General features: G+C 37.8%; 1 protein-coding gene across 7 annotated transcripts in view; it reads left to right on the top strand.

Annotated features, from left to right (window-relative positions):
• The window catches only part of LOC129769298 (uncharacterized), a 44,927-nt gene that overhangs the window by 15,977 nt on the left and 9,874 nt on the right, over window positions 1-19,076 (top strand). For 3 of the 7 annotated variants that reach the window (XM_055771445.1, XM_055771451.1, XM_055771448.1), the window contains exons 2-6: window positions 10,718-10,867; window positions 11,156-11,617; window positions 11,732-11,850; window positions 11,967-12,039; window positions 14,503-15,669. In XM_055771445.1, coding sequence (XP_055627420.1) covers window positions 10,718-10,867; window positions 11,156-11,617; window positions 11,732-11,850; window positions 11,967-12,039; window positions 14,503-15,669 — 1,971 coding nt within the window. The remainder of the gene's footprint in view (window positions 1-10,717; window positions 10,868-11,155; window positions 11,618-11,731; window positions 11,851-11,966; window positions 12,040-14,502; window positions 15,670-19,076) is intronic. The other 4 variants (XM_055771450.1, XM_055771447.1, XM_055771446.1 and 1 more) reach the window with 4 other exon arrangements.

Below are 19,076 nucleotides of genomic sequence, written 5' to 3'. Positions count from 1 at the left end.
CACCACCAATCTTCAGTGTTTGTTCGTAGTTGTCTTCGTTTCCCTTTTTTTCCCTTTCTATTTTATTTTTTTTTTTAATTTCGAAATGCCAGAAAATCTATAAAAAATTTTTGTACTGTGTATTTTTTTAAATTTTATTTTTATTATTAGATATTTGAAAAAAAAAAACAGTTTGAAGATATTTATCAATCTAGAAAAGCCGTAAGAGCACATTTAAATATGAATTAGAGTAGTACTAAATCTCTAAATCCCAAAAACAAATTTTTCAGAATTTCAATATTTTTTTTAGTACTAAAATTTTTGATGATTTTTTTTTTGATAATTTTTCTTGATACACCGTGGTAAGATGTACATTCAGTATTTTTTTCAAATTTTTATCTCGGATCTATTGAGGATGGCGTGAAATAAACGAAAAAGTACGTTTTTCACTATAGATCCTACGTCAAACCACATAGGGGTTCAAATACACCACCAAAATTTCTTATTTAATATCCTTTACAATATTTGCCATACAGCTAGTGATTTGGTTTGGGGGCACTTTTTACTCCCTTACCCGGCCAGGCCCTTTGTTATATATGTTACGCTCAGAATTTTACTTCATATGCAAATACACCTTCTATATATATTTATATTTGCAATCTTTCACTTCAGTATTGATTTGTTTTTTTTTTTTCAAGTGTATTCTAAGACTCGTGTCAGTGAAGCGCCACACAGTCTGATAAGTGAATTGATCTATTTACGTACAAAGATCAAAACAAACGAAACAAATTGCTCTTCTCTCACAAACACTATTACCTCATTTTGACACGTGGTTTTACCTATACTACTACAAAGGCTTGCTTCCACCTTCACCTTAAAAATAGTGTGTATATTGAACCAAAGAGAACATCTGGTATTCCGATTCACCTCCTTTCGCTCGATAAGACTCTAAACGAAGCAACATTGCGATGTGTGATTGCGAGAAAATTGTTGTGTTTCTACATATTTTGTTTTGTTTTCCTCCAAATTTACATAAAAAATAAATTAAATACCCAACTCCGAAAGGAGAAAATGTATAGTACTTTAAATATGACCTAGAAGAACATATGTAACATCGGAAAGCATAATTACGTCTGACGAACAACGAGTAATATAGTGAAAGGATATCGCCTAAAAGCTTTTTGGCTACTCGCAGACTATCATGACGAGGTAAAATTTGAAGCAACCGTTGTGAAATGCTGTAATTTGCATATTGAGTTGCTTCTTTTAGTAGTCTGCTGCATACTACGGTTCACTACGACTAGAACGATGCTAATTTTGGGTCACATAAAAAATGTTCTCTAAAATTTGTTGCAGAGAACGGCATCAATTTTCAATAGAACTTTGAACTTCAGATATTAGTTTCATTTGAAACATCAATTATTCAGATGCACAGCCCTATGTTCAATAACGCTCAATGAAAAATTCAACTCCAATATCAATTCCGAAACAGCTGATCCTTCCAAACCGCAGTAAATTCCCACAATTCGTCCGACAGTTGATTATTATTATTACTATTAAAAAGCACTTCGTGTGGCATCGACCTTCACATTCGACACGATATGCGTTTTGTCGGTAGTCCGTCCACAGGACGACGTAAGGCGCAATAATAAACTTATTGATGTTGTATAGTTAACGGATGAACTTGTAAAATCGCTCAAAAATGGTCACTATTGCCGCAAGACTGCTAATACAGATAACAAGCAACTCGCTAATTGGACGTTCCCTGGCCAAACCCAACTGCCGGCTGCCGTCCATCCTGATGCCGGTGCGGTGTTGGGCTAGGATATGTAGGACTTACTTCAACCGTAGACCAACTGACACGAGACTAAACAAAGTGATTACACACGATAGCCAACACGCGACACACGAAAGAGGTTCTACGTGGTGTCGCGGATAGGGTTTATCGCTTGGTATTTATTTAGCAAATTTTGAAGATGAAAAACGCTGTGCGATGATTTGTGTGAGTAGCATCAAACCATTTGCTCACTGAAAGCGCGAATATTTTTGAGAGATAAATCAATAGACCCTATTGTTGGCAACACAAATGGACTCTATGCATCATCACAAAACACCGGAATAGTAATAGTAATCGGAAATGTAATTTGATTTCTTTTTTCTGGGAGAGTGAAAATTGCGTCTAAATTAAAACCTTTCCGTTTTTCCGGCTGGACAAAACGACGAGTAGCACATTTCCATTCATATTTTTATGTGGCGACGAACAAAGCGATTGGAGCATTCATTCGCCACTAGAAAAAGATACTCGTGAAAGTAACAAGTGAAGGAAAACTTCTGTTGTTTGTGTTATTTCTCAATTTTACATTCTGTTCCTGTCGCTAACTTTTTCGATTACGGGACGGACACTGCGGTACGAGTCTGCGGTTCGCGGTATAAATATTACAGTGCATCATAGAATTGGAGCATAAAGTTGCATGTTTGTCTGCGAATGGGCTTATCATTCCAGAGGAAAGCTCATTTATGGCAACGGCGAAGGGGAACATTTAGGTATACAACGCGAATCGGAATAACTCCCGATTCTACGTAATTGCAGTGAAAAAGTGCAGGTGTCGAGTAACAAGGAAACAAATAAAGTAAGCTGTAAGCTAGTAAATTTGAAATTCGTTCATAAATATATCTATTTATTGGAAGATGAATGAGGTATCTTGACCGTGGTATTCTGTGACTCGCCTTTCTCGTTCATTACTCAGAAAAGGTTCCATCCATCCCCCATATGTCCGTCTGCGCGGGTCAATTTTTATAAACGTGTTAACCAGCAGTACTCAACTTTTATTCAGGTCACAAACACGTATTAGTAGGCTGACCAACTTCAACCAACGTTTAGGCTTGAAACGGGACGCGTAAGCCAGAAAAAGTTTCCTAAATTTCCTTATTTTTTTTAAATTAAAAACGATACACGATATTTGTTGTTTAGCCGTTGAACTACGCGTCGGTCCCTAGGGGACGACGGTGAGCTTTTTGGTAGGAAAGCGCTGACTGACTGGGACTGACAGTTACAAAATAAGAATATAAAAATATATATGGATTATTTTCGGGTATTTCACAAAATGAGACTATTTTCTATTCATACAATAAGTATCTTTGGGAGCTGGGACCGAAACTGATATTGTGAAAACGCTCTTGATGCGGGCTGAATGGAAGGACAGCAAGCACAAATCGGGGTTCAACGCGTTAACGCTGTCATCGCCCCGTCACCCAGATCTGGGTGACACTTTTCTCGTTCAATTTAAATAGGATTTTCAAACGGAATTTGATAGAATAGGCACCTAAATGTAAATATGGAATATGTAGAATAATAAAAAAAAATCAAAACCATAAAAAAATATAGTTTATATACTATACTTTTAAACGGTTTTATTTGAGCCAATTGTAAGTATGTTTGTATGTTTATCTGTAGGGTTGTCCCATATCAATAGAAATTTAACCCCCTTCCTGTTGACCGATTGATCTGAAATTTGGAACACGCCTTTATCTTAGCTGTAGTTATAAAACTGCGTATTCCATGATCTTGAAAATCCAAGATGGCGGACTACTATAGTTCCTGAATATCCGAATCGGAACTCGATCAGATAATACTCACTTGCCAATTGATCGGATTATAGTCACATACATCTAGTCGCATAGAAATATTGAACGAAAACTGAAAACATGTTAACTTTGAAAATTCATAACTTAAAAACGAAAAATAACACCTTTCTGGTATTCAAAAATGTTATGTGAAAAAACCTCAGCTTTCAGGAAAAAATATAAAAAAATATGGCGCCCGTGGTCCCGTAACGATGTAAGCTATAAAAAATAAATATAATCAATAATTACGAAAACAAAATCCATTTTTGAGACAAGACTAGCTCATTGGCTTTAATCTGATATGACAATCATCTGAAGCGGTCCAGTAGTTCAAAAGTTATGATTTTTTTGTGGTGGAAAAAAATGAAAATTATTTTTCGGACCATCGCTTTGAAAAATCATAACTCAAAAACAAAAAAAAACGCCTCCCCGGTTTCGAGATATGTTATGTGAAAAATCGTCAACTTTCCAGAAAAAAATATATATAAAAAAAGCACCTTTGGTCCCGAGACCATGAAAACTTTAAAAACTAATACAATCAATAATAACGAAAACATAATTCAAATTTTCTGCGACTGTAGTATTTTTACAAAACAGACCAGCTAATTGGCTTTAATTTAATATGTTTGACCCAGTGGTTCGAAAGTTATGAAAGTCATTTTTGGCAAAAATGCGAAAAAATGGATTTTTTGGAAAATAAAAAAATACCGGTCTTATAATTTGCGATAAAGAACAAAACTACCACTTTTGACGAAAATCTGAGAACCACTATATCGTTTTGGCATGGAATGGCTGTACATAGATATGGCCAAATAGTAGTCCGCGGCCCACCGGTAGCCCGCGTGGGTATTCCTAGGCGCCCGCCAGCTGGTCTAGGGTAGTGTCACCTCCAAACGCAATGAATTAAATATATAACCTTTGGCCGTGAATATTTTTTAAGGTTTTTATGCTAACCTTAATAAAATATATCAGTTGTAAGAGTAGATTTTTCTTCATTAAAGTTTCCGTTCTAATTGAAGCGGCCCTAATCGCTTCAGACATCATTATAGAGACGCTTGGAGAATGCTTCGCACCATTTTTCCATATTTCATTGAAGCACACTTGCGCTTTGTCGTCAAGATCCAAAAGTGCATCACCCTTGTCGAAAATCGAACACTTCTCTAATTACATTATGTTGTTACCGAGTCTACATTTTTTTTACGTACATCAATTTTGTTATTTTTGCGCCTCCCCAGAAATTCGGAATAATTTCGGAAAAATAAAAGAGTCGAGAGTTGCACGCTAAAACGATTGGTCGAGTTTTAGTTGTATGAAAGAAAGCCAAGACCGTTCAGGCAACGCTACATAATATTTTCGTTCAGGTTGTTAGTTATTTAATATCCAGTTGTTCAACCAGAACTTGTAATAAAACAAAAAAAAATCACTACGAATAATTTCAACAAAGTTTTCTCCAGGAATATCATTTGTTAAATGACCAATTGAAAATGCTGGAAACATCCGGCATAAGATTTCGAAAATCAATGAAAACTGAATTTTAGGAGAAAACTTCGCCTTTGAAGACTGCGAATGCGAGTTTCAATGCAGTATTGTTATTTAAATTTTAAAACTATGATAAGTAATGTGAATTAATTGTGCTGATTTCTTTCAAGAAATATAGCCATTAGTAGAGCAACAGTGATGAATGAGAAATTAGTAATTTCTAAAATTGAATATTGGCCCCTATTATGTAATTCTAGGTGAACAGAACTTTGCTGGTTAGCTCTATTTTGCTGTTATGATACAGTCGGGTGAAAGTTGTCGGCATAATTTTTCGAGCTGTTTGGTTTGCTTGTTGCATTTCTGGTGTTTGAATCTCGGCAACGTTTCAAAATATGAAATTCATCAACGTTCGAGAAAGAACTCGATTCGATAAGATTCTTGAGCTTGAGCTTGGATAGACTGTACACTTCGTATTTGCTCTCCGTCGAATTTCTGACTGTTTTCTATTCATGCAATAAGTATCTTTGGGAGCTGGGACCGACAGTAAAGCAATGATGCGAGTTGAATGAAAAGCGCAGCAATATAATAAAATTATAGATTTTTTTTCCGATGGCACGATGCGACAGATCCTTATTCTCGAAGTACTCGTGCAAAACTGTTTCGCGCACGCACTGTTCTTTTGTCGCTATTTTGAGAACTTCTGTGCACTTGATGAAATCAACTCACAGAGTGTAAACAATACACATTAAACTATGTATACGCAAAATTTCAAAAAGTTAGAGCAATTTGAGTGTGCGGATTTCAAACGGAACACCCTTTTAGCAGAGACACCGTTTTCTCTTTCAACAATGCCAATAAATGTATGAATGGTCTCTAACGGATCTTCGATAAAAAGCAATTGAATCGTTTGTTTGAGAAACCCCTTACATGCCATTTTTATCAAAATTCACTTTTTGGCTGATTTTGAGTCCTTTAGGGTACCTACATCGACTATCAAAATTTCAGAAAAAGTTAGTTCTACGAACCCCCTCAAATGGGGGTTGCAAATATTCGTTCGTTTGGGAAATCCCATAAGTCGCAACGCTGCAATAGATATGCAATTTTGTTCATTGTTTACAACCGATGTCGCAAGAACTCAATATAATCGGTATGCCTTCTGATTTGGATTGTGACCGCGAAATGTAAGCGTGATGTTCGGCGGACAACAAATAAACAAAGGGGGAGTCTTAAAAAAAGGCAAGAGTCAATGGAAAGGTACACAAAACTAGGAAGGGACAGAATGTTCCTGCTGTAACATTACTCAAACTATTTGAGAGACAAACCATCTCTCGGAAACCTCAAGCTGAAAACTGTAACTTACCTTGTAATACAACACATTTCGTCGTCTCCCGTAAACGTATCCCACAATGTGATCGTCAAGCAAACTACCAGAATTTACGTGAAAAAACAACTATTCTGTTGGAAAGCAGTGGCCAGTAAACCCCAAATGACCAGAAAAAGTTTTCGTTCATCCAATTTTCTCACTCGAAAAACTTCAAGGACTTGGCGGTGGAAAAGAATCATATACGTGACGCCAGCAGATCCTCTATATTCCTTCACCACGTATTTTTGTACTCCTTATTCATTAAGAGTAAAACAAATAATACTTATCCGACCTCCCTTACCCATCCCTTCTTTAATGCAGAACAAAACTTATAAACAGCCCCATTCTTACTTGGTATGAGCATTATGAACATTAAAAGTACATACAATTGAATTGAATCACTTCAAAACCGCCAAATATACCGCTGATTTCTGTTTTTTTAGAAACCCCCTAAGTTCACTAACGTTATATTTTGAGATTAACCCGTTATATTGTTGAAGTAGTGGTCCCAAACAATATGCGTTGAGTCTAATAATCTAGCTTCATACCAACAAATTGGAGAACCATGTCAAAATTTCGAGAAAAACTTTTTGTCGTTTCCTAGCATTTGCGTCAAATGGACTTATGGGGTTTCTCAAACAGGCGATTCAATTATAGTTTGAGACGAGGGGCTTCAAATTATTCGTACAGCACACTGATATCGAGCGTTCGACCATCTGTAATAAAATTCTAAAAAAGAATCTTTGAAAATAAAGACATTTTTTTTCTTTATAATCAAAATACGGTACAAATTGATAAAAAGACGGGACAATGAAAAATGGTCAAAAAACGGTACTGTCCCGTTAAAAGTGGTACGATTGGTTAACCTACGTATTAGTTATGGCGTCGCGGGCCCCAAAAAAGTAATAAAATAGAATGATGTCCTAGACACGACCGCATTGTTGATGGGGTGGTGGTCTCAACACCAACCGCTGGTGAAGAAATTTCCACCGTCAGTTTTCTACCGAAGATCGTTACTCTTACCGCTGAAAAATACCTCCTTACCGCAATGAGGCTTTCCAAATAGCCAAAAGGCCGAGTATTTAGTTCATTAGCCTTTTTTAGGGACTAAAGAAGAATGCACTGAGGAATTCTAAGAGTCTGAGAAAGCCCAGAACACGCTCCTAAATTCACAATAGCTTTCTTCCAGCAAAAAAATTTAAAAAATTATTCGCCTTCGATTGCTTCGAATATTATTTTTCTAACGCATTTTGAAATAACTCTTTATTCTGAAATTTTGTAGCCCTGAAAAAGACCTATGGGTTCGCGTGGTTTTGAAGAAGCTGTTGAAGATGGGTGATTTATGATTCGTTCTTGTTCTCACGAGAACAGTGTGTCTTTATTGCAATTTTTTTTGTTTCTAGCTGAATAATTATGATTGTGAACAATTCTAACAATGATCTGTCTCTAGGAAATAAATATCAACTATCAAAAGAGGGCAGGAGGAGTTGTATGGTTTTCGTTATTTGAATTCAGTTAAACATGCAGTTGGTGCTTACGCCAACCATGCATATTTGGACAGCATACTACTTCGTTCAGTTGACACAGAGGTGTTAACGTTCAAATCCTTGCACCCCAAACGTAACATACTCGTTTTCGAAATTCTTACCCCCCGGTACAGATGCAGAAATGATAGAAATTATGTGATGCAAAAATACAGAAGTACTCTCCACCATACGACATGAAAATCGACGCGTTTCATTCACCGAACAAAATCGCACCACTGTGTGTAATATCCATCTTCCATTCTTCTTTGGTATCGAGCAGTTGTGTATAACATCAACATAGAGAATGCTGTCTGCTGGCTGAAGCGAGACTGTGACTTGGATAATAATGATTGTGGTTTTAATTATCTTTTTGACCCTTCTTCTTCTTCTTATATGGCACTAACGTTCCTAGAGGAACTCCGCCGTCTCAACGTAGTATTACTTGCGTCATTTTCATTAGTACTTAGTTGAGATTTCTATGCCACATAACACGCCTTGGATGCATTCTGAGTGGCAAGCTCTAGAATACGCGTGACCACAGTGCAAGTCAGAGGAAATTTCTTTGAAGAAAAATTTCTCCGACCAGAACGGGAATCGAACCCGAACCCCCGGCATGTTAGGTTTGACGCTAACCACTCGGCCACAGGAGCACCATCTTTTTGACCCGTACCCAGTAGAACTTTTGCCATCTTAACGTAGGTATCAACTAGCGCCATTCTTATTAGTACTGAGTTGATATCCAGAACCATTCTGTGGATTTTCTGAATGTGTGTTGAAGAGTGAGCTGAAGAAATGGGAAGACCAGGGAGTGACGGCCAACTGGATGGCTGTACAACTTAACCAGTCAAAAAAATTAATCACGCCGAGTACTCAACAATTACTGTGTCTTGATAAGAAAGACTTCAGCACATTCACTGGTCTTATAACAGGTCACTTTCCAAGTAAATACCATCTCAAAAACAAGGGTTTAGTGCAAGATGATATTTGTCGCGTTCGTAATGCCGAAAGTGAAACCTCGGAACATTTGCTCTGCAATAGTGGAGCTCTAATAAGACGCAGACTTCAACACCTTGAAAAGGCTATTCTGGAGCCCAAGGAAGTTTGGTCTGTGTCGCCGATCAGGACTATAAATTTCATGAAACAGATTATTCCTGATTGGCACCTATCTCGCTATAGCTTAAGCAGTAGATAAGCTTGAAGCGTAGTAGAAAAAATGGGGCATACCACAATAGTTCAAAATAATGGACGCAGTGGTTCACACTCAACAAGGGAAAAAAAGTACCAATGACACGGGTCATCGTTCGATGAGACAAAGTATTCGTGGAAATTTACTTGTTTATGGTTAGCAATAATTTATTGATTTTAATGATACTGAGGTTCTAGAGTATGGGAACAGAACATGCGATAAATTTAGAACTTATTATTTAGAATTAACTTGTTATACTATAACAGTTCGGCTGAAAAGTTTAGAAGGTAACACAGTAAAACTATTTTTTTCTGCAAAATTCAATTTTATTATTCAACATAATTGCCTTCGAGGGCGATACAGCGTTTATAGCGATCTTGCAACCTGATACCATTTTTATAGTACTCTTTCGGTTTTCCTCAAAATAGGCCTCAGTTTCGGTAATCACTTCATCATCGGTCTTAAATTTCTTGCCAGCGAGCATTCTCTTCAGGTCTATGAACAGAAAATACTATACGGTAGAATACGGTGGATGCGAAAGCAATTCGAAGCCCAATTCATGCAAGTTTGCCATCGTTTTCATTGATTTGTGATTTTTCCATTTTTTTTCACAACAACAAAAGTTGCTTCACTCTCAATGCTGCAACTCACTAACCAATCGACCGATTGCTGTCAAATTTTGACACGTATCCATCGAAAGATGGTGCTTTGTGATAGTCAAGTAGTTTTTGCAAGAGGTGCCATCTAGATATCAATCTTATGAACTTTTCAGCCGAACTGTGAATTCACGAATAGCTTGTTTATACTCAATAAATTGGAAAAGGGTGGAGCTTAAATTGCAACTTTTTTTTCTATCCACATTGGCCGCAGAACAAACGCTGGATTTGTTATTTCTATTTCATGAAAACGTGTTTTCTGATTTACTAAAATTACTGAAAAAATGAAAAATTGAAAAATTACAAAAAAATGGACTTCCGTCATTGTTACACTTACAAACTTGTCAAAAATTAAGTAACACCAGATATCCCAACCAGAAAAGCCTCATGGACCAAATGCGGGCCGAAAGTTGAGTAGAGCTCGTGTAAATCAATATCTGCACATTGTTTCCGACAAAATACGGTCGACATATGTCTCTAAGACAATTATGCGGCTTTACCTGCAGACTTTATTTCGAATGAAATAGAGCAGTGCAATGTTCCGTGAATGAGAAACCTGTATTCAAGTAATTGTTTCGATATTATCGATTATCGCGTGAAATGATATATGTAAAATAGCCATTAAAATCAATGCAAATGAAAAAAAAGCACAGCAAGAGATTATAATTAGATCAATGAAGTCAAAAATAGAACAGCTGTTTATCCACTCAGAAGCTTCGTTAATATAATCAGTTTCCGAAATGAGCGACATAACCTACCCATTTCCGAATGGCTCACTCCTAAAAATACCCGATCAGTAACTGTTATTCAAATTTATGCTTTGACAAATTGCATTAACATCGATAATGACATGCAGCTCTCGACTAATCTTTCATATTTTTTTCTTATTCGTTTTCATGCACAGGATGAAATGGAACAGTGGGTTTCGGACACCTTCTACTCATACTTTCCTAGCTTCAACAAGAACCAGAACGAGAAGAAATCGATGCTGTCCCGTGCCCGCCAAGCCGACTATCAAGAATATCTCAAAAATGTAAATCAAATTGCTAATGCGGTAATCTATCTCTGTTTCTCTATGTCACCCAATTCAAAATTCACCTTATAACCTCATATTCCCTCTTCTTTTTTGCCTAATTGGAATTCGATTCGATTTTCAAGAAGCTATGCATGCTATTTTATTCGCTTTATCCTACCGATTGTCATGTGTTCCTCACCTGAAAAGCACTCCAATCTCTGAGACCACTATCCTAAGCTCTCTAGGATCGCTTAGGTGACTGTTGGTCAACGCTACTACAACAAAGCTCAAAACACACACATTTTGTTTTTCATTCTTTCCCCCCAGATCCCTCAGGTTATGTCCAAACACCAGCAGTACATCGAGAAATACGGCAACCATCATCCACCGGTGAACGAAAAAGGAACGAACACTCCAAATCCACCGAGCAGTACCAAAAAAGTTACCTACCTGAGCCCGAGCGAATACGGCGGCACGAGCGAGAAGATGCGCCACCAGAATCCGGTGCTGGCGAAGACGCTGGCTAGTGACACCACCAGCCAGCCGGCGGCCAGCTCGTTCATGCGCAAAGGTAGTCCGCGTGAAAAGTTGATACAAGATTTGAACCATACTGACTTGTCCGCCATTCTCAATACAGACACGGTCGACCGCCGGAACCGAATGCTAGCGGAAGTAGGTGTTCCCCCTTTCAAGCATATGAAACCCTCAACTACTGCCACTAACACGCCCAAAATATTGTACACTACGAAATTCGTCCCTACTAACGAGCGGGGATCCCTGGTGCTAAATGTACTTTCACTGTTTAGTTTTGTTTTCTCGTCATTGTTTCTTTTTTTATTCCTTAATTTGTATGAAAACTTTTTTGGTTTTGTACTTTACAACTTTTTCTGTTATTTTTCATAGGAAGAAAACAGGAGGAAGTTGGAATATCAAAAGGATTTAATCAAACAGATCGATGAAAAGCGAAGGGAAGTGGAGCGACTGAGAGAGAAAGAAAAGTTGGAGGAGGAGATGTTGACGAGGTATGCTTTTGGATGGGGAAGTACAAGTGGGATTTTTTTTTTGAAAAAATATGCATTATACAACCACTCGCATCCGATCCTCATATAATCTCAATTTAATCTGGTCTATTCAACAGTCGATTGGAGCAGCAACTCAAAACGATGCAGCTTGAGGAAGAGTTGGAACGGGAAAAACAACGCAGCGAGAAGGTATTTGATTATAATTGAAGAGACACCACTTCGTTTTCTGTATTTGAGACATTGATTTGATCGTTCATCCCATCGAACATTAGTTTGATCTTTTGTGATACACTCCAATTCACTATACATGTATATGTAAAGTATACAGTAAAACCTGTTTTTGTGCGGTTTTTTTTTGTGCGAATTTGTTTTGTGTAATTTTTTTCGCGCGATTTTCTGTTCTTGTGCGGTTATCGTCCATTTAGTTTTTTTTCGATGGTATATATGCATTTCAGTGCGAAAAAAAACATATTTGCGTCTCAATTATCCACTTCTGAAATAATTCCCCTCCTCTCATCAAATGCTGTAAGTTTTTCTAAGTCCTTGCATGACATGATTTCTAACAGCAACACGTTTCGACATGCAAAACAGCCACGTGCAACCGAAAAGGCAAAGTGTCCCATCGCAAAGCAGGGAGACAAGAGGAAATTGAACGGTGAATGGCGTGGATTTGAGTTATTTTCCTGGGGGAAACTTTTTTATGCGGTCCCTATCTACCGCACAAAAAAAGTTTTTTTTCAAAATGTGTACCGAACCCGATTTTTTAAAGCTGCTGGTGAAGTTTTGCACGATTTTTTTTATGCGACTTTTTTTGTGCGGTCCCTATCCCCCGCACAAAAAAAGGTTTGCCTGTATATGTATATTAGGGTGCCAATGAAAATGGTCATCTCGAGTTTCAAAAAGTTACCCCATAAAAAATGTTCGCCATCTCGAAAAAACACCTTATGCAAAATATCAGCTCAATCGGACTTAAGGCAGAGGGTCGCAAAGCGGTCAAAGTTTGAGTTTTTTGAAAATCGAAAAATCACAATCAGGGAATCGAAGTTTTCGAAAAATTTTTTTTGATGCCAAATGTCTTAAAATTGCAATCTAGTGTCATCTCGAAAAACTTTTTTTTTTGTCAAAAATCGACACTCTGGGACTTAGTTTTTTTCGGCATGTGAACGAAAAGTATGGTTTAGTGTGATAATAAAAATAGTTATCTCTATTTTTCATTCGGATCTTGCTACGAAATGTTGATGCACAATAATATACCATATGCAAAATATTAGCTCATTCGGACTTCATTTACTGGTGTCACAAACGTTAAAATTTGAGTTTTTTGAAAAACGAAAAATTACCGAAAATCGAGGTTTTAAAAAAATATTTCTGGTGCCAAATGTCTTAAAATTGCATTATTCGTCAAAATTTACAGTTATCTCGATTTTTTTTTGTCAAAAAAAAAATTTTTTTGCACTTGGTCGTTTTTCCGTCAGAAAAATTGATTTTTGAAAAAAAATGTGTTTTGAGATAACTGTAAATCTCAACGTGTCATGCAATTTTAAGACTTTTGGCATCAATTTTTTTTTCAAACCCCGATTTCCGCTGATTGTTCGATTTTCAAAAAACTCCAATTTTAACGTCTGCGACATCAGTAAATGAAGTCTGAATGAGCTAATATTTTGCATATGGTATATTATTGTGCAAATCAACATTTCATTGCAAGTTCCGAATGAAAAATCGAGATAACTATTTTTATTGGCACCCTAAACCATACTTTTCGTTTCGCAAACAGAAAAAAAGTCCCAGAGTGTCCCAGAGTTTTCGAGATGACACTAGATCTCGACGTTTCATGCCATTTGGCATCAAAAATTTTTTTTTCGAAAACCCCGATTTTCTTTGGTGATTTTTCGATTTTTAAAACACTCAAACTTTGACCGCTTTGCGCCACTCTCCCTTAAGTCCGATTGAGCTGAAATTTGGCATAGGGTGTCTTTTCGAGGTGGTGAACATTTTGTATAGGGTAACTTTTTGAAATTTTAGGGTCAATTTTTTGCCATACATTCATTGGCACCCTAGTACCCAACTATGGTTTCAATACTATGACTGCCAATAGTCACACCAAAATACTCGTATGGGTGTTAACATTGATGACATAAGTAAACCGTTATTCAGAAAGTATCTTGACTTTTTAACCTTTTTGGCATAAAATAATTCAACGATAAGTTAACAAAGTGTCTACTATGTGAAAAAAAATGCAAAACCCGGAATCAGAGATTTCTTTTTTGCCTGGAAACCTCAGTGAATTTCACTATTTCAATACAGTTTATGAAACTGTTATTATACAATGAAAACTGTACCAAGTTTAGGTCAGTGTAATCGTGCATTCTTGGGAACTTTGTTCCTATATTTCAGGGATACTTTTGGGAAAATAAATTAACACACTGATTGCGAGTCAATTTTAAAATGTTGGGATGAAGGATTCCATTTTTTTATACAAACATACGCGCAATATTTTATTGAGATCGAATGAAAAGGAGTTTGTAGATTGTAGGTTTTTGAAAGAAGCGTTTTACCTTTGAAGTTGTTCAAAAAATAGTAAATTGAACGTGGAACGTCTATGCTGAATTAACTCTGCCCGATTCTTGTCACACTAAACTATCTATTTTTCAGATACGTATTGCGAATGAACAGAACCACATCCGCCGGCTGCAGCTTCTTTCGAAGCTAGAGAACGATCATAAACTGTTCAATCCGTATGATGATCAGCGCAAAACACTCTCCGAAAATGGCAAGGAAGCGTACGTGGATCCCTCGCAGCAGAAGGCGCCCGGGGAGAAAGTATATCGCTTCTTCAGCAATTCGGCCCAGAATGAAAAGCCCTCGAGTTTCTCCTCGACCAGCTTGTCGTCCGAGATGGGATACGATTCTTCCAGCGAGTCGATGGGCTACGATCGCTATCAGTACTGCAAGAACTGCCGGACAGACATCGATCGCTCGTTTCTTCCACAATCTCATGGACCGAGTCGCCATCTTCACCAGCACCAACATCAACACAAAACTACGCCGAAGATGCAGAGAAAAGGCGAAGATCACTGCCTCAATTGTCGCAAAAGGATAGAGAAATTGTGCACAAAGTGTGATCGGGTGATGAAGCGCTCGGTGAAACGGAATCTCTGCACGATATGCCAGCAGTCGCTAGATAACAGTCGCCTCCAGAGGGAGGCGCAATTGGAACTGAAGCGACAGCGAAGCAAACTGCTTCGATCAATGGAAATGCTGCACAACGACGATGAAACTCCTGGGGGAGATGATGATAGTCCTCCTCCCGTTCCGCCATCGCCTACAAACCCGTATAAAATCATTGATATCCAATATCATGAGAGCGACAACGATCACGATCTAGCCGTTCTGAATCCGGTGATCGTTCGAAACAACTACAAGAAACCGTTCTCGCTCAATATCGAAAAAGATTCGCTCTTCCATCCCAGCAAGAAAACACAGGACCCGAAAGTTTCCGTCAACATTCGCAACGGGGAAGTTTTTGTGGACAACAAACTGTCACCATCGGGGACGCACAAACCTCCGCCGGACGATACCGATGATTTGACCACCGACGAAATGGACGAGCGGATTTCCAAGTATATCAAGCATTACAACACGTTGTGGATGAAACGGGGCATGCGGAAAAACAATCTAATATCGCAGAAGAGCAACTCAACTGTGGCCACTGGAAAACTGGGCCCGCTTCCACCGCTTTCGCCAGCGAAAGTGTACGTTAGTGACCGGCCAGACAATGTCAAGAGTGATGCCATGAAGGCCACCGAGAAAAAGTGGGATGTAAGTTGAGATTATTGTTACTTTTTCGATAGCTTTTTTTCAATGTGGGTTTGGTGTTGAAATAAGTTGTATTGGTTTAGTCTTGGGGCTTGTCACATACTACATTAGGGGTTTTTGGAAATCATTATTTTTTCTCTTCACGTGATATGTGGGGCTTGATCACGAACATCACTTCCACATTCACTACACTTACACTAAATATTTTTGTAAAAAACTCAAACAAAAACCTAGCCACTCCCATATGGGATTCTAAATTTTAATCCTTTTATCCTTCCAATTTTCGTGTAATTTGATACACGGAACATGAGGCTTGGAGTAATATTTTATCAGGAACTACAGGGTCTTTCAAATTAAACGCTCACACAAAAAAATCTAATAGCTCCTCATAAACATTTTTTTCGATCCGTAGATGATAACACTGCGTTTCCCACTTCGGGACGATAATATTCGGCTACTCGTTCAGTCTGATCGGATGGTTTTTAGTGTCAAGATGTACAACTTACAAGAACGTGTATTTTTAGTGAAATCATATTACTCCTCGAAGGTGAAAAATGAAGACTGACTCTACTCTCAGTAGCTTCGCTTCGACAAGAACTGGGCTGGCATTGCGCATATCGAAACGAGAAACTCGTTTCGAGAAAATTCAAACTCAAATCGAATTGGTTTTAGTATTATGTATCTTTTTCAAGTTAATATTTTCAGAGTGCTAAATTTAGAGCAAAATTTGTCTCGTAGAGAAATGTAGAATTTTTGGATTCGTAAACAAAGCTAAGTCTAAGTGGTCGAAACGAAGAAAAATCACTCGTTTCGAAATGCGCAACGCTTCGGCAGTCGCCGTCAACAGAAAGGGAGTTGGCTAGAAAATGAATTAACTAGCGTTGACTAGCGAGGTAGACTGATGAACTAGTCCAGTCAGTGGTTATTCTAACTGACGTGACTAATGAATACAAACCGGCCTCTTCATTCAACTGACTTCAATCCACATTTCTACCCTCTAGGAACGAAATTGTTACCCGCGAACGTAGTTTTATGTCTACGTCCATATAAAGAGGAACGAAAACTTGATTTCTGATGCAAAAAAGTAGTTATCCTATTAATGGATGGTTTATTGTCTACCCATCGTGAACTCAAACCAACGAACTTAGACAGTTATCAGGTATGCTATCAAGGTCCTCGCGTTAGGATTAGTAAATAGCGTGCAAAATAGCGCACACACACTGCACGCTATTTTATACGTGTGAGCAAGTTTCGTGTGAGTTTCTATTCTGTTTTCGCATTTTCGCATGGCATTGTCATGATAAATTGTTTGCTTGCGTGTGAGTAATTTTCGTTAACGATACAAAAAAAATCTAGCTCACCTGTAGCGTTTGTCAAACCACGTTGAACTCAAACATCGATGCATGCATACATGATACATTGGAGAGAGACAGAGAGGAACGAATCCGTTTTGGGGGAAATCACTTCAAAATACAATGAAGACAACTTGACTGGGGAGAATGAAATGAGATAGCCGAGTTGTAGCTGAATACAGATATAGTCAGTCAGATAGTCAGCTGACTATACTCAGTTGACTATGGCTATGTCGATCCCTGACTGAAGCCTACTTGAAACTTTTTTTTTCCCAAAATATATTTTTTATTAAGGCACATCTGACGGGGCCGGGAGTCCAACATTTTGACAATTTTTGTCTTACAACTATGTTAGTAATATGTAACCGATTACTCGCGGTTGGCTCGAGGTTAGTATTACAAGTGTTCTCATAATTGGTATGTTGCAGTCTTCGATGCTCTGTACGTGTGCCCGACACGGGATACTTCCTATTGGGATGCAGCTGACCATTAATCAGCAACGCCCCCCTAGTCTGTACCCCATATCTAGCGTGGTGCGTCTTTCTCGACTCGAGGAATCCACTTGAAACCATTGCACTTGAAACTTTGTTCTCTTATGGTAAGAATTTCAACATTTCTCGTCCTCGATTACTTCCTCTGGGGGTACGTGAAGGATCGTTGCTATGTTAATAAGCCATACAATTTGGAGGAACTTAAAGAAGCATCGAAGTTGTAATGTCAGAGTTGTGCATGAAGAATTTTGTTAACCTTTAAAACGCGTTATCGAAAAAAGGGGTGGTCACATCGAAAATGTCCTAAAATAAGCATTATTTTCGTTTTTTTTAAATAAAAATCAGTTCATTTTTGTAGAAGTTATTAAAATTTGTTGCGTGAGCGTTTAATCTGAAAGACCCTGTAGTTAGAAGCGTCAGTCAGAAACATAATCTCCCCATAAAACGTTTGATGGATTTCAAAGAAATTCCCAAAGAGAAGAAAGTCATGCAGATTTCCTTCATACGAATAAAAAAAATTATATAGAAAGAACTAGCGAACAATTTAAAAGCAGTATCTTGTAAACTTTTTGCAATGATACATTCGTTTTTCCTTGTTTGAAACTTATTATTATATTTTTAATATTATTTCATTCAAAAAATCGTGATGTACCCATATACCGCTTAGACAATTATAAAATATGTATTGAAAAATACGCGTATATAATGTTCTGGGACGTGCTACTTGTGCTCCCGTGGCCGAGTGGTTAGCGTCATAACTAATATTCCGGGTGTTCGGGTTCGATTCCCTTTCTGGTCGAGGGAATTTTTCGTCAAAGAAATTTCCTCCGACTTGCACTGTGATCACGCGTATTCTAGAGCTTGCCACTCAGAATGCATTCAAGGCGTGTTATTTGGCATAGAAATCTCAACTAAGTACTAATAAAAATGACGCAAGTAATACTACGTTGAGACGGCGAAGTTCCTCTAGGAACGTTAGTGCCATTGAAGAAGAAGAAGAACGTGCTACTTGCTTGGAATTTGTTCCATTACTGGTAAACAGTCATTCCATGCCAAACCGATATTGTGGTTCTCGGATTTCCGTGCAAAGTGTTAACTTTGTTCTTTACTGCAAAACATTAGACTCTTATTTTTCTATTTTTTCATTAGGGTGACCAGTTCCATTTTAGGGTGGTCCGAAAAATCAACTTTTTCCCCTTTTTTTCCAACAATTACTTTTCAAATATTCATAACTTTTGAAGTACTGAACCGATTCCGACGATCAATATTTCAAATTAAAGGCAATGAATTAGTCTTCTTTGAAAAAATAGAGAAAGAGTACACTTACGCAAATCAAATTAAACGAAGCAAGAGAGACGAAACTGAACTAAACCTGATACGCGAAGTTCACGTCGCCTTTTGGGACAGTTTCAACAAAGTGACAAATGAATATGATATTCATCGTCACGAAAAAAAATCCCATTGTCATTTGGCATCGAACAAAAATTTTCGATTTTCCAAATTTCCTTTACTCCCCTCTTGGAAGATTTTCGAGGATCAAAAAATCGAAACTTTGAGCGCTTTGAGG

Source organism: Toxorhynchites rutilus, chromosome 2 (genome assembly GCF_029784135.1).
Source record: "Toxorhynchites rutilus septentrionalis strain SRP chromosome 2, ASM2978413v1, whole genome shotgun sequence".
NCBI lineage: Eukaryota > Metazoa > Arthropoda > Insecta > Diptera > Culicidae > Toxorhynchites > Toxorhynchites rutilus.
The sequence above is the reverse complement of the archived record's forward strand: the minus strand, read 5'-3'. Positions and strand labels throughout refer to the sequence as shown.